Genomic DNA, 15,510 nt, shown 5'->3' with positions numbered 1-15,510 from the left:
ACGAATCAGTCTCTTGCCTTTCCTATGAGCAATCGTTGTTAAATATCGAGTTTTAAGAAAATATAAATTATTTTAGATCGAAAACAATCAAAATAAAATTTTCGCTACATAAGGGTATTTTGGTCATTTTTACCAAAAAATTTTTAAACCTGATAAAGATACAACGTATGGTAGAAAAATATCTAATGTCAATTAAAAATAAATTTTTGTAATCTAAATCATTCATTTAGAGTGAAAAGTTGGCTAATTAAACTAAATAAAAATATTTGATAATATATTTCATTTTCTTATAAAACAATTTTTATAGAACTATACATAAATAATTTTTGTAGCGTGAGAATAAAATAAATTCATAAATACAATAATTTACAAAGTTATAATGTACAATAATAATTACAATGACAAGTGGCCCATAAATACACCTAGTATTGGTGATAGTAACCTACTGTCTGTGGGATAGAGGGGTCAACTGGAATCCTCGACAAAATCGAATATCTACAAGCTACCACAGGCTTGAAATGTTTGGAAATGAGGTGGGTGAGATTTTGCAATCCCAATGAGTAAACAGATATTATCATAAATATCTAAAGACGAGTAAAATGGAGGCAAGTTTAAACAACAAATCACAAACCATTTCATAAGGTTTTCAATTTCTTTCTTAAACCATAAAACATTTGTAATTTACCAAAACAGTTGTCAAAGCTTATAACCTTTATTAAATGGCTCAAGCCAAAATCTAGTCTTCGGGGATACCTTGACCGAGGCATTTAACCGAGTCCGCCAAGGTTGTTAAGATATTTACATGTTAAACATATTCTAGTTTTGAAAACAAGCCGTTCCTTGACGTTGACTGAGTTACACATTCACGTGAGGGTTCGACGTGAAGTAAACTCTAACACTACCCCGGGAGTTACCCTCCTCGCCTTTACAACCGGAGTAACTATGAAACCGGATTTACCGTGCCCCTCTAATAGGCAATCCACGGAAACCCATCACTGCAGTGACTAAACCTACCAATTTTAATAAAATTTCGACAGTATAACGTGACTTTTATTTATTTACCCAGCCTGTATAGTAAAAACAGCTTACATAAATTTCTAATGCAATTTATCAAATATAGCCACATATACTCATATTTCATAAGCCACTCATGGGAAAATATATATTTCAAAATAATTGGCAGCCTCCAATTACTCAATTTCATAATCAACACAATATATTTTTATTTGTCACATTTATTTCTAAAACATCAAAAATCCCTTTTTAATCTCGTTTTCATTTCATAAATACATAAAGAGCATTTAAAAATAAACTCTAAATAATTTACAATAATAATAGGTTTACTCACCGTTTGTACAAATTAACTGATTTTTAGGTGCCCCGATCACTGTTCGTTGGGTATTACTTCCTTGCCTTTACTTGAAGGCTCTCCTCTTAAACACATTACAAAATTTACACAATTCACCACATTGATTCTAAATCACTATATAATTGACTTAAATCCTATACTAATGCATGGTATGAAATGCAATAGCCTAAAACGGCTTAAACGCGGTATTAACCTATTTTTGACACTTTACCCGATAAATTGCTAACGCCTTCCATTTTAGCTCTAAATTGTCCCATTTTCTCTCCAACATTTCTAACCATTAAATATCAGCCAATAACCTTCTAAAATCACCAAAATCAGCTCACTTTTCTTCTTGAAAAATTCGGTCAAAAATGGGACATTAACTCGATAAAATTTTCACTTTGTTTTTCTATCACATTTAACCATTTTTCATCATTTTCTCTTCATTTCTCTTAGAATAAAAATCAGTTCATCATCATTGTACATCAACGCATATTCAGCCAAGGGTGGTATTGTGAAAATTTTATACTTTCTTGCCCAATTTAATTTCTATACACATTTAACTAACTAAAACTACCAATTTAACTAAAAATCAAAACCTAAAAATTTCAAATTCTCTCCCCTAGAATTTCGGCCAGCCCTTGGTTTCACTTTTTTATCTCTCTCATCAAGCATTCTTAATGGAAATAAAGGCATAGGAAAGGTAGAAATCAAGCTAAAGTAAAAAAATCTTATCGTTAGACGCGTAAACGGGCGAAAAACGCGAATTCCCCTTTGAATTTTCTTGTTTCTCTTTGGTTTTTCTTTTTTTTTCTTCCTTTCCTCTCTATTTTCTCTCTTGTTCTCCCTTATGGCCGGCCATCACTTAAAATGGGGTTTAAATGGGCTGACTTTCCTTCTTTTCTGTCTCATTCTTTTCTGTTTATTCTCTTGAGCTTATTTATTCACATTATTTAGCTAATAGATTTGTCTACGTTGACCCTTTAGTCTTTTTAAAGAGCATTATTGTTGTCTTTTAAAGGAATAAGAGAACATTTGTCTCATGTCAAATCCATCCAATCATCAATATAAACATATAAGATCAAGTTTCAAGTTTAGATTTTACTATCTAAATCCGTATAACCCTAAAAAAAACATAATGTATTTTATTATTTCATAGAAGTTTTTCTATTTGTCTCTAAATTAAGAAAATTGTGCATTAGATATTCAAAATCAAAACCGGTTCAATCGACAACCACATGCAATGCGTTCGAATGTTAACATTTCATTAAGGTTTTTAATTACTAGCATTATGTCCCCCTTCCAATTACAAAATCAAAACCCAATGATTCTTAATTAGCTTACACCATCAATGAAAGATAACCTTTACGGTATTTCCTTTTAATTGGACTAGAAGACATTTAGTCTGTTTGACCTAGTTTTTTTTAATTTAAAAGCTATTATTAAGTTCTTATGAAAAATAATAGCTTTTAGAATTAAGTTAAAACTGTTTGGTAAACTGTTTAACAAAATAAATTATGTAAGCTCTAATTTCGGTTAAAATTATCATAAAGGGTATTCATGCCATCTTCAATCACCTAATAAGCTATAATGTTATACTTCAAGTTTATATATAATTTCATATGTTAAAATCGAAGAAATCAATTAAAAAAAGAAATAACTTTCAAACTTGTATAGTAGTAATAGTATTAGATTTTTGTTGATCTACCACGCAATCGAACCATATGCTTTAATTCCCAAAAAATAAGAGAAAAGAGGAAACGATGTATTTAATATATATTAAAATCTTTTTTAGTGAAAAAGAGAGAAAATCTTTAAATAGTATGAATGCAGTGTTGAATTTTAGATTTTTTTTCTCTTAATCTTTGTCAAATAAAAAAAAATTAGATTTTTATATTTTGTTATTAGGGTTTCTGTTTTTTTATTTGTTTTTATAGAGAGAGATAAAGAAGAGAGAAATCGTTATTTACGTTGAAGAATAATAATTTGCAAAAAGAAGAAGAGGAGGGTGAGATTTCTGAAAATTATGTGTTTTTAAAAGAAGAGAAGAAAAAGCTTCTCAGCTTTTTTTTAAGCTCTTTTTTTAAAAATTTTATTCTAAAAAATTTTATTTTTTTTTAAAAGCTTATCAACAGATCATGTTTGGCTTGACTTTTGCTTTTAAGAGGTAGATAAATTGAAAAAAAGTTAAACCAAACATGCACTTAGAATATGTATAACTTTCAACTTGTTTTTGCATGCAAGCGGTACGTAGTTCTTGCACTTTGGCTCAATGTTCATTCAATATCTCACCTAGATTTTCTACCAAAAGAACCCATTTACAGATTTAGTCATCCTCATATAATTTTGTGGAGCGATTGAAAACAAACATATTGAGCTTAAAATCAAGACCTTAGCCCTTACCTTTTATCAAATTTGGTGGAGACAATTCTTTTCAACACAAAACAATTAATATCAATGTTTGTTTCCCTAGATATACTGTCGACAGTTTAATTGAATGCTCAATCGCCTTTGTAAGCTAACTGTTATCCGTATGTTAACACTGAAGCTATAAATTAAGGAACTAAACATATTTTTCTAGTTGGGAACTAAGTTAAACTCAAGCTGGAAAACTTAACATCAACGCATTCAAGATCACAAACTTGAACTGCTAAGATCTTCTCCAAGCCATAGAGGGCATTGATGAACTGCATGACCATGGAGATCCGACGGCACTGAAGGGTTGGGCAAAGAGTAATGCCCTCTGATTTTGATATCTTGCTATAAAACAAAAATGGTAGTCAATTTCCATACCAACATATATAGTCTTTGAATGAATAATCGGAGGTTCTTGGTGCAGATGAAATTAGGTGTTATCTCTTTTGAATTTTAGAGAATAAATTCAAGACTTCAATCCACCTGACTGTGATGTTTAGCCATTTTCCCTTTGTATCGATCAACCTCCTCTTTATAATACAGTGGAAATTTTCCATCCAAGTTTAGTAGTGGATGACTGATGTTATGTGCCAACAATAGAAGCCTAGGATGCTATCCTCTGCATAGGCTTTCACAGTTTCCAGCGATCACAGACATCTATTTTCTCGTCATTCGTACTAAGTTGAAGGCTTAAAGCAACTACCTTTTCTCTTACATATATATATATATAAATAAAAGAGAGAGCAAAAGTACTTTCAGACATGACTTAAAAAAAAAGCCTTTGAGCATTAGCCATTAATAAGGATGTCATAGGGTACCTTATTATGGAATATTCGTGAGTATTTGATTCTATTAAGTTGAATTAGGGTATTTAATAAATGGGTTTGAATAGAGTTTGGGTAGTGATTTCACTACCCGAATGGAGTTCGAGTATCACTCTTAGGGTAACTGTTATCCGAATTCAGGTAAAGAAAGAAGACAACCAAAGTTTATACTATCTTGACCAACAGTTTTTTTTGTTAAATGTTGACAAAAATATTAAAAATATAGTTAGTTACATTATTAATGTGATGACATTAATCTATATAAATAAAAATATTACTAGATTATCTAGGAAGAAGATTTTAATAATTTTTTAATTTAATGGAGTTTTTAAATGGATTAAGGTAATTATAGGATAGTAAAAATGTAATAGGGTTAGGGTTAGGATAGTAATTTTAAAATTATTCTAGTAGTTATTAAGATTAAGATAATTAATTTTTTATAAGATTAAAATTCGTGTATCTTAAAATTATAAAATACCCGACCCGTTAACATTCCTAATTAAAAGACATACATCATAAATATCCATATATCGAGCGAGTGGTTTGGTTGTTGAGTGCTCGAAACGGTGAATTGGTCATAAATATACGACATAGTTGATTGCTTTTAGTCAATTGTTTGTTTATTCTTTTTCTCAATCCAGTGGATTGTGATGTGTGAAATGTTTGGTAATCGTCCATATTTCCCAATGCAGTCAACTTTCTCCTCATTCTTACACACATACGCGCTTAATTTGCTGCTTCACATTGATTTTTGAATAGCACTAGGACGTGTACGTTAAGAAGAAAGCCGAGGATTGAATCGTTCACTCGAGTTGCCAAAGTTCCTTTTCAATATTTGGGAGTCTTGATCAATAATATATAGGAACAGGACCCTCAATCCTTCATTTCAACTTCAAGCCCACGTTTCATAGGAGAATATGCAGCTCCTAAGAATTTACACGTGAAGTGGGGCAACTTTTAATGAATTCAGCCTGCAAAATTAGGTATGGGATGATTAGTGCCTTCCCTTCTTGAAAGTACCTTTTGCCACGACTTGCACATTTGTTAGTTGTGGTAGCACCTTACTTTTAACATTCAAATGCAGGTGGCCTAACAGCTCAATTTCCTCTTCTTTTCTTAATTACTGAACTGAATTTTTACATGTCTAGTACTTCATATGGTTAGTACTCTAATAAATAAGATTGGGTTTTCCTTTTCATCCATTGCTTTGGGGTCTCCTTTATGTTTTTTCTCAACAATTGAAGGCCAACCCTAACACTTTGGTTGGGAGGGCTGGTGCTGATTCTAGCATATTCATGACCAATTTGGAGGAAGATTGTTGTGATATACTGACATTATGTTAATTTCACAATAATTAGTATAACCATGTAGGTTTTTTGTTTTGGTAAAATTCTAATATGCTTAATTTCAAATTTCAATTTTATTATACTAATGGCACGTTGACTCAATTGATAGGTTCGTTTATCTAACTTATTAATGATTTATCTAACACTATACAATGAAATAAATAATTATTCTGAACATTTGTATCCTATTATTGAAATTAGAGTAACCTATATGCCCAAATTTTTATGACCAAAAAACTTTTATTTTGTTTGATGCAAAGTGGAAGAGACCACCCTTGTGAGCCTGGAAAACTTCTATTACAGGAATGTATACTTCTCTTGGTCAATGATCTAAACAGTTGATCCATGTGCTCCAATTTGCCCCCAAGTAATTGAATAACTTCTCCTCTACTCACTCACATTTTGCTTTGGTAGTTGCCTTGATCAAACGTTTTCTAACTAAGCTATCTTATTGGGGACATACAGAGATACAAAACGTTGCTGGTCTCCTCAATGCATGACTTCTGATCGTTGTCTCTACCTCTCCAATCAAACCTTATTTGGTGGCAATCCAATCCTGGAAACGCATGGCCATGGCCCATGTCCCTTCTTGCTTACTGAAACATGGAAAAGTAATTTTCTTCCTTTAACTGTTTCATAGTTTCATTTTGAAATTTGTTAAACATGGGCCATACAAGAAGAAAACAGCACAGGAGTCGAGACTACGAAAATGAACAAGAAAAATCAACCAGGATCGAGTAGGGACCTTGAGGGAAAGGATCTTTTTAGCATATTATTATGTGCTTACTGTCATGGTTCAATTGGTTTGGTTAATTTTTGACCATCCAAGGAAATGGAGGCGGCTTGTCTTATTTTAATTTCATTTTGTCACCCTCAAAACTCTGACTGTATATAGCCTGTAACTCTACAGACCAAGGCTCGAAGGTTAGAAACAACACACAACACCCTTTATCATCACGAGTTATTTCAACACCGAAGGTTGATATATTTAATACCCTAAACTTTCTTTGTCATGGTTTGATGGAACCATAGTTGTCTCAATTAAATTTGAGCTAATCAGCTTCTTTATTATCAAGTATTTTGAATTAAATTAAATTGGATTATGATTTAAATTTTAACAATGATATATACATCAATTATTGTTATTTTAATAGGAAAATGAAAAAAAGAAAGAAAGAGACTAAAGTGGGAAATAAACATTTACCTCAGATACCAATAATCAAAGCCATAAAGTTTTGTCCTAAATACAGGACAGTTATATTTAGAAATTTCAATGCACATTAAAGAAAAAGAAAAACTTTATTTACTATTATATTCCCCCCGTAATTATCTCCACTTTATTACAACTCCTAAAACTAGATAGAAACCAGAAAACAAAAATGCTTTAATTCTCCAAAGTGAGACCAATTCTATGATTAGACACAATCCGAAGGTAAGAGATTCTAGTCAACGTCAAAAATCAATAAAAAGTATATACATTGAGCGGCTGCGATCTCCCCCATTTCGTAGGAACTTTCTTGTAAAAGGGGACCCCACCTCAAATATTAAAAAAAACAATAAACATAAACATAAACATAATTTCCATGGCCAGACGAGATACGTTTAAAATTCAAACCCTACAGATTTAGAAAGAGAGAGAGAGATAATCACATGGAAGAAGGCCTGCCTCCACCGTTACACCCTCCCTCACATTTTCTTTAGGTTTCTCTTTTTCTCTCTTTCTCTCTCTTTCTATTTATATAACTAAGCTACCACTTCAATACCCTAAAAACAAGATTTGTGAGGTGGGTTTTTGTTCTTTTTCCATTTTTGCTTGGCTTTTGGTTCCGGGTTTTGAATTTGGTGATCTGGGTTTTTGGGAATTGTGGGGTTTTTGTTGAGAGAGAGAGAGGGAGGGGGGTGAAATGGAGGACGGGATGTTGTTGCAGTGGAGTGTTTTCAGATCTCTTCTTGCAATTCTCCAGTGGTGGGGCTTTAATGTCACTGTGATTATCATTAACAAATGGATCTTTCAGGTTTGTTTGTAATTTTCTTTATTGATTTTGACACTTGGGTTTAACTTAATTTTCTTATATTTTGATCTAATTATTTCCTTTGTATGGAATTCTGTTTTCCCGTTTTATAAACTTTTGATTTTGATGCCTTTTGTTTTTCCTTCCTCGATTTAGTATCAGTGAAAAGTTGGCTGGAGTTTGTTGATTGATTCTTGGTAATGCATGCTAGACTATAATTTTCTGTTTCTTTTTTTTTTTTGTTGCTTTTTCTTTTTGCAAATTGAAAATTGAAAATTGGAGTTCTCATGTGGGCTATCACTAAGCTCAATAATTTATTAAACAATACAATATTATAAAAATTTTATATTTGAAGAAGCTACTAGGTTTAACTGGTACAATTTAGCTGGTCAATTATTTAAGAGAAATTGTGTTGGTTCTTTTCCTTTTTATCACCTTTTTTATTATTTAATTGGGTATCGTAATCTAGAGTAACAGCCTGATTATGGACTTAAATATGCATCTTATAAGAAAGATACAGGAGTCATGGGTAGGCCGTCAATTTTGTTCCTGTTAGAGGAATGTGGCTGCAATTTTCAGTTTTATCTACATAAGTAACAGATCTAGGAATATAAGTATCTCTTAATTATATGTATGATTCCTCATACATTAGTATCATAATGTTTAATTTGTTTGTGTAGTACACGTTGATGAGAGGTGGGAAAAAGTTAGGGTGGCTGTTTAGCATGTTGTGAAATTAAACATGAACCTTTAAATTGTGGCTTGACAAGTACATATGTCTGCTTAAAGAATTAGCCAAAATTTTGAATGGTTTAATGGAATCTTGGAACATGCTAGTGATTTGGTTCTGCTCTTTCAATTCATTTGAAATGTTTCACCTCTGTTCTAAAGTTTCAGGTGCTTAAAAACACCTTCTAACTGTGCTTCTTTCCTGATTTAATGCTAACTATCAAAATATTTCCCCTTTTACATTTTTTTTAACTTTAATGTGGGCATAGCTGGGTGCATATGACCCTTTTGGTTGCTCTTCAGTCCAATGAACACCTGCCATGAGTTTATTTCTCTCTAAAGTTTTTCTTTCATATTTTTCTCTAGAGGACATAATAAGGTATAATATTCATACAATTGTTAGATTGGGATATTTGGTATCTTAGATTGGAATATAGTCTAAGGTCTGAGATATGACACAGTTATTTTTTCCCACAGAAGTTGGATTTCAAATTTCCTCTATCAGTATCATGTGTTCACTTTATATGCTCATCAATTGGAGCATATCTGATAATCAAAGTGCTAAAGCTTAAACCTCTAATAGTGGTTGATCCTGAAGATCGTTGGAAACGGATATTTCCCATGTCTTTTGTGTTCTGTATCAACATAGTGTTGGGAAACATCAGTTTACGCTACATCCCAGTTTCTTTTATGCAGACAATAAAGTCATTCACTCCTGCAACCACAGGTGAGATTTAGAACTTATATGCCTAATTATCATCTTTTGTGTCCCTTATCTTGATATAACTCATGACCAAATATTATCATCAAATCTGATCTCTGTAAATTTTTGCAGTTGTTTTACAGTGGTTGGTATGGAGAAAGTACTTTGACTGGCGAATCTGGGCCTCTTTGGTTCCTATTGTTGGAGGAATACTGCTCACATCTATTACAGAACTTAGTTTTAATATGTTAGGTTTTTTTGCTGCCTTATTTGGATGTTTAGCTACTTCTACAAAGACTATCCTTGCAGAATCTTTGCTGCATGGATATAAGTTTGACAGGTAATGCTGTTATTTTTGTTATTGTTTTGTTTTTCCTTCTGGCCATCTTTGATATTTTGGAAAAGGTTAAGATATAAGACAACCGTGTTGAAGCTAAGCACATATTCAATGTACTATAAACTGGTTTGTGACAGCCATACAATATCTCTTTCAACACAAAAATTTAGTTAATTTCTGTATACGAACGGAATGACTGGCATTACTTTGGCCATCACAACCTCCAATAGCCTAGATTCTTACTTTTGGGGAAGGTTTCCTTTGACTGGCGGACTTCTGGTTGACACAACCCTCAGTCTTCCTCTATTACCCAGGAAATGTGTAGGTGAAGAACAATTACTGCCAGTAATTTCTCACTCTCTAGTAAAACGCAGAAAACTGTTATTTAAGCTAGGTATTGGACATGTGAGGCAGCAACATAAAATCATCTAATTACATGGACATTCTTCATCATAGACTAGTTCTAGTCAATTAACAGAGCCCAGTTTCGATGTGAGATACAAGGGCTTCCTTCCATTTTGAGGATAAAGGCTGATTATAATTCCAGCCTTGTTTTTTTCTGGCCAGCTTTTATTTGATGACTGCTTGTTGTAACATTATAAGAGTTCATTACATTCCTAGCTGATGTTGAAGTATGTGATTTCATTAATATTATGTAAAGACCTTTAGTTTGCTTGTTCTTTTTTCTTGAGCAACTGAGGCTAAATGAGCAAAGCTATTGTTGGTTATTTATTTATTTATTTATCTTTGAAAATATTTTGGCTGCTTGGCTCTATCCCTATGGAGAAGGTTTTGGTCTAACATATTAATTCACAAGTTTTCTGATATTGTTTCACTTTACTTTTTGGTGCATACTCGAATAGCATAAACACTGTCTACTACATGGCACCTTTTGCAACCATGATCTTGGGAGTACCAGCACTGTTACTTGAAGGTAATGGGGTTATGGATTGGTTTGAGACCCACCCCTCTCCCTGGGCAGCCCTAATCATTATTTTCAGCTCGGGAGTGCTGGCCTTCTGTCTTAACTTCTCCATTTTTTACGTGATTCACTCAACTACTGCTGTCACATTCAATGTTGCTGGGAACCTTAAGGTAATGGATCCCTTTTATGTTCTGACTCAGTTCTACTATTCTTTCTATCATTATTGCTTGCATTAATTGTGGTGTGCAAGTGTTTATGTTTTACTATGAATCAAACCCTAAATATAATTACTTGTTCTATAATTTATTTTTCTGTTACAAATTCCATGCAAAATTCATCCCCTGAATGTTGCTCTCTTTTTTTTCCATATCTGAGAATTTTGCAGTTGCCTGTTTATCATTTTGATACATAAAATGTTTTTCCTATACAGGTAGCACTTGCTGTATTGGTTTCATGGCTGATATTCCGAAACCCAATTTCGGCTCTAAATGCCGTAGGCTGTGGTATTACACTTGCTGGATGTACATTTTATGGGTATGTCCGACACATTCTTTCCCAACAGCCTCCTGGAACGCCGCGAACACCCCGGACACCTCGCACGCCAAGGAACAGGATGGAACTGCTTCCCCTTGTAAATAATGATAAGTTAGATGATAAGGTCTAATTACGTTTGTAATGCCTGCGGTTCTTGGCTTTTGGAGGAGGGATGATACAAAGAAATGGCATAGTTTGGACAGGATGCGCCATCACTTTATGCGAAATTTACATTAGATTACTCATTAGTTGGAAAGTTTTTAACATATATTCTTGTCTCAAAAACAGAAATTTATGAGGTTTCTTACATCTCTTTATTTATTAAATTGCCTCTAAATGTTGAGTACATGAAACCAATTGGAAATTTCTATTTTCGACCTACCGGCTATGGCTGATACCATCCTCTGTTTTCCCTAGCTTTAGGGACAAGGTGGTATATATATTGTTATTATCTTAAATTTTAACTTCATTAGACACCTTAATTAAAAGATTACTCCTGCATTGAAAATTTATCCTTGCAATTGAATTTGGAAAATAAACCCCCAGAAATAGAGGCAACCAATGCAAAAGAGCAGTAGGTGAAGAAGAAAAGAAACTTATTTTGGAAGGGCAATAACCTCAATTTCATTAGAGCAAGACATAGGCACGAGGAGTTCGTTTTTTTATGGCAAAGATGAAGAGTACAAAGCAAAATCTAGTCAGTAGTAGTTATACATAAGGTGAAGCCTAGATCAGAAGCTAATACTATTATTAGAGTTATTTTATACGCTATCCTGGGGTGTCTAACTAGGAATCATATATATTTATATATTTAGTTAATAACAGTCCATATAAAATTAACTAGAACTAAGCCAGGAGCCAGAAATTCTTCTGCCACCTAGTGCTGATAAGGTATCCACCGACGCCTTTGCTCTGCTTCCTAACCCCTATGGTTAAGCAATCTGCACCCTTGATGCATTGCTCCACAAACTCCTCAGAGCTGCTGGTCCCGCAGAGACTGCAAAAGCAACCATCAAACAGTTCGCAAGATAATAAAGGGTGAGATTGGTTCTGAGATCTGAATGAATGATGGAAAATGTGTACTTGTGGGAAGGTTAAGGACTAAAGGACCCACCAGTTTAAGAACGGAGATGGCCTTTTCTGACCCAGTACCAGCACGGAAACCTCTAGCTTCTTCACTTGGCTCATCACTGTCGCCAGCTTAGGCCCTTGGATAACCAGTGCTTCCACTTCAACCTGAGTATTGCTCCCATGAAAACCAAGTTAAATACCAAACAAGGAACATACTTGTACTAATTATTTCATATAAGACTAAGAAGGTGAACGATAAACCTATATTAAAGAACATGATCTATAGCATCTCTCACACAACCCAAGGAAAAACAAAGACAGAAAAAGGAAACTAAAGAAAACAAAGCATCTGAAAAATTCCCCACCCCTCCCCTCCCCTCTCTTCCTGCCATACTTTCCTGCTGTCGGTTCTGCAAAAAAAATAAAGAGAAGGCAAACTGGGGGGCATAGAAAAGCTCCCTTCACCGTTTAAACATGCAAGTAACAGAGAAATGTTTAAAGAAGAAAAATAACTAAAAACCAAAGAACAATTTGAAAATGGCCTCTCACCGAAAAGGTACTGAAAGGGAAGAAAAGGAAGATCAACTCAAGTTTTTCTCCCGCTCTTAACTCTTCACTCCTAACATATTGGTTCCATCGATCAAAAACACAAACATGACAGATTTTATGTTTTTCCAGAAGATAGAAACTTGACAGAGTAACAAACTTCAGAGCTATCTACGTTACCTCGGGTTTACAAGCCTTGCAGAGTGACCCAAGAGAGTTAGCAAGGTAAGGAGAACAAGATGAAGACTCGGAACTCTTTTGGCTAGGAGAAATAACATGAAGTAAAGTAAGCAAATCACCCTTGTTAGCTACATGAGTAAGAGCCCACATCATTGCATGCTTACAATGTGAGCTTTGATCCACTACAACCATCACTCTCTTCCTTATCACCAAGCCATTATCGACACCGTTGCCATACATGTTAAGCCCTTCCATCTGAGTTAAGCTTGTCTCAAACCTACCAGAACTATTCCCACCGACGTTGTTATATCTGCTGTTCCCTCCCCACCTCCAGGATGTGGATTTCCAAGCTTCTTTTCCACTAAGCTGCCTCAAAAATGAAGCTGAAGTAGGCATTTTTCTGTCACTTAAATTAGCCAAAATTGGCTGGCAAGACTCTTAAGTACACTAACTAGTAATTAAGAGAAAGACTCCCGGACTACAAACAGCAGGCCAGTAGCAACACAAACAGGGAGAAAAGAAAGAGATTGAGGGTGAAGTTGGGGCCTTTGGTGGGGGGGTTTCTGGAAAGTCGTGGGGCTTTAATATTGAGAGAAGACTGAGCGTAACAGAGCCGACAGAGTCCCAAAATGAACTGAAAACTAAAAAAGAAAAAGAAATACAAGAGAGAGAGACAAAAAAGAGTGATGGATGGCAGAACGGAGGAGTTAAAGTGGTGGAAAGGGGAGGCAGCAGTGATGATGCAAAACCATGATAATTTATCTTTGTTGCAGGTTAAAGTCACGGGAATCCCTTGCTATTCTGTGGCTTTTCACTAGAGAAGCCCTTCGTAAAAACAATTGCAATAGTCAGGTTCTCGTCATGATGAAAGAGAGGATTCTTTTTTCTTTTCTACTGCCAAATGCCAATACCTTACCATTTCCATCTATTGTTTCAGATTCTTTTTCTACTACAACATATTTTTAATTTCTTTCTTTCCTCTCAACACCTTTGTTTCTGATAATAATATAAAAGGAAAATGAATTTTATATATATATATATATATGTGGTCATACATTTTCAATTATTGCAAAGAAATTTAATGAATTTGCCCATGCCTATGATGAAGAGTGTTTTTCATGCCAGCGAAGAAAGGCACATGGTCCTTTCTTTTCTTTTTTCCTTCCTCGGGGTAGAGTTCCTCGAGACCACTTTCCACTTGTAATTTAGTTGCAACATGCCATTTATGTTTTGCCAACTCTTTTTCAAGGTGACCACAGACGGAGTTATGGACACCTTTCTCCTTTATGGCCGATGCCCCAACAGTCCGGTCTCCCTTGGTCGGTTCTAACGTTTCCAACGATGGCTACCTATTATCTAACTCATAATTACTTGCTTTACGTTCTCTTAACTTTGTAATAAATTAGCTTCATACTCATTTACGTTAATAATCCACCACCTCTCCAAGATTAACAAAAATAATTGTAAAATTAATGGATTTATTTTATATTAATCTTTGGGTTAATCAAGATTTTGGTTTCTGTTTTTGAGAAAAATCATGCATGGCTCCCCGTACGATGGAGGGAAAGTCTCTATCCAATAAAGAAGCGGCTTGTTTTTTTTATTTTTATTTTTATTTTTTTTGTTCTGTTTTAATAAGAACAAGAAAGGCACATGCATGGAGATTTAGATTCTCATTAAAGAAATGTCATGTCAGAATCAAAATGCGAAAACCTAACTTTCGAAGGAGAGGGATGGGAATACGACATCATATGTATTCAATTTTTGTTATATTTTATTTAATTTTTTAAATTTTTTATTATTATTATTTGTTGAACAATTTTCATAACGATATAGAAATATGTATCTCAAACATGAATAATCTTCCTATTAAATAACAAAATCAATGATTAGATTAACAACTAACAAATACTCAGGGTGTTGATAATCAATGACTAAAGATTTGATAATCCAATTTTAAAATTTTGAATTTAAAATTTAAAATGGGCAAATAAGATTTAACGTAATAAAAAAAAGATTATTTTTATACAGCACCGTGTCGTATGTAAATAATTAATGGTGGGTTTATAAACACAAGAAGATTATTTTAACATGATTAGAACTTAGGCCATAATGATTTTTTGTTTCTTTCGTATTTTTTGGGTACGACCATGAACACGATGAGCTTAATTGCTGGTGCTTCACAGCTTGCAGGCACCCCCAATACTGGAAAACGGTTTCCCCATTTATTACCAAGGGTAAAAGGGAGCAAAATGACCTCATTATTCATTTTAAAAATATGATTTCGTCTTACTGGATTAATTCTGATTTTTTTTGGAAAATATATAAAAAGTATAAAGAGAGATTGAAACTTGGAATCTCGAGTTTTAATTTTCCTATAAAAAATAAAAATTCTCACTCTAAATTTTTATTATTTTTACTGTTAAAAAAATCTCTTGTATCAATAACGACTTTAAAATTTTACATTAAAACTAATTAAAAAATAATTAAATTATATATATGATAATAATAAATAAAAATTAAAAAATAGTTGTTAC

The 15,510-nt window shown here is 33.5% G+C and overlaps 2 protein-coding genes across 2 annotated transcripts; one reads left to right on the top strand and one right to left on the bottom strand.

Moving 5' to 3' along the window:
- The first annotated feature begins 7,516 nt into the window (after window positions 1-7,516).
- LOC18592323 (EamA-like transporter family protein) lies at window positions 7,517-11,529 on the top strand. Its single transcript, XM_007018981.3, has 5 exons — window positions 7,517-7,951; window positions 9,155-9,404; window positions 9,513-9,720; window positions 10,581-10,812; window positions 11,073-11,529. Exons 1-5 carry the CDS (start codon window positions 7,841-7,843, stop codon window positions 11,304-11,306), a joined length of 1,035 nt encoding a protein of 344 aa, XP_007019043.3. The 5' UTR covers window positions 7,517-7,840; the 3' UTR covers window positions 11,307-11,529.
- A 243-nt stretch (window positions 11,530-11,772) lies between these two features.
- On the bottom strand, window positions 11,773-13,939 carry LOC18592322 (Adenine nucleotide alpha hydrolases-like superfamily protein). The gene is made up of 3 exons (XM_007018979.3): window positions 12,974-13,939; window positions 12,291-12,412; window positions 11,773-12,173 (listed from the first exon to the last, which is right to left on the bottom strand). The coding sequence occupies exons 1-3, from the start codon at window positions 13,367-13,369 to the stop codon at window positions 12,023-12,025; spliced, it is 669 nt and encodes a 222-aa protein (XP_007019041.1). The 5' UTR covers window positions 13,370-13,939; the 3' UTR covers window positions 11,773-12,022.
- Between the last annotated feature and the right edge of the window lie 1,571 nt (window positions 13,940-15,510).

This window comes from Theobroma cacao, chromosome 8, assembly GCF_053813885.1.
Source record: "Theobroma cacao isolate CCN51 chromosome 8, ASM5381388v1, whole genome shotgun sequence".
Taxonomy (NCBI): Eukaryota; Viridiplantae; Streptophyta; class Magnoliopsida; order Malvales; family Malvaceae; genus Theobroma; species Theobroma cacao.
This window is presented reverse-complemented; position numbering and strand designations above follow the sequence as displayed.

Bases quoted from the DNA above. Each gene is read 5' to 3' on its own strand.
- LOC18592323 (XM_007018981.3), top strand. From the start codon at position 7,841: ATGGAGGACGGGATGTTGTTGCAGTGGAGTGTTTTCAGATCTCTTCTT. The intron at 9,405-9,512 runs GTGAGATTTAGA...AAATTTTTGCAG, and splicing joins ATTCACTCCTGCAACCACAG to TTGTTTTACAGTGGTTGGTA. The intron at 9,721-10,580 runs GTAATGCTGTTA...ATACTCGAATAG, and splicing joins CATGGATATAAGTTTGACAG to CATAAACACTGTCTACTACA.
- LOC18592322 (XM_007018979.3), bottom strand. From the start codon at position 13,369: ATGCCTACTTCAGCTTCATTTTTGAGGCAGCTTAGTGGAAAAGAAGCT. The intron at 12,413-12,973 runs GTAACGTAGATA...AGCAATACTCAG, and splicing joins GCAAGGCTTGTAAACCCGAG to GTTGAAGTGGAAGCACTGGT. The intron at 12,174-12,290 runs GTGGGTCCTTTA...TTGCTTTTGCAG, and splicing joins CCATCTCCGTTCTTAAACTG to TCTCTGCGGGACCAGCAGCT.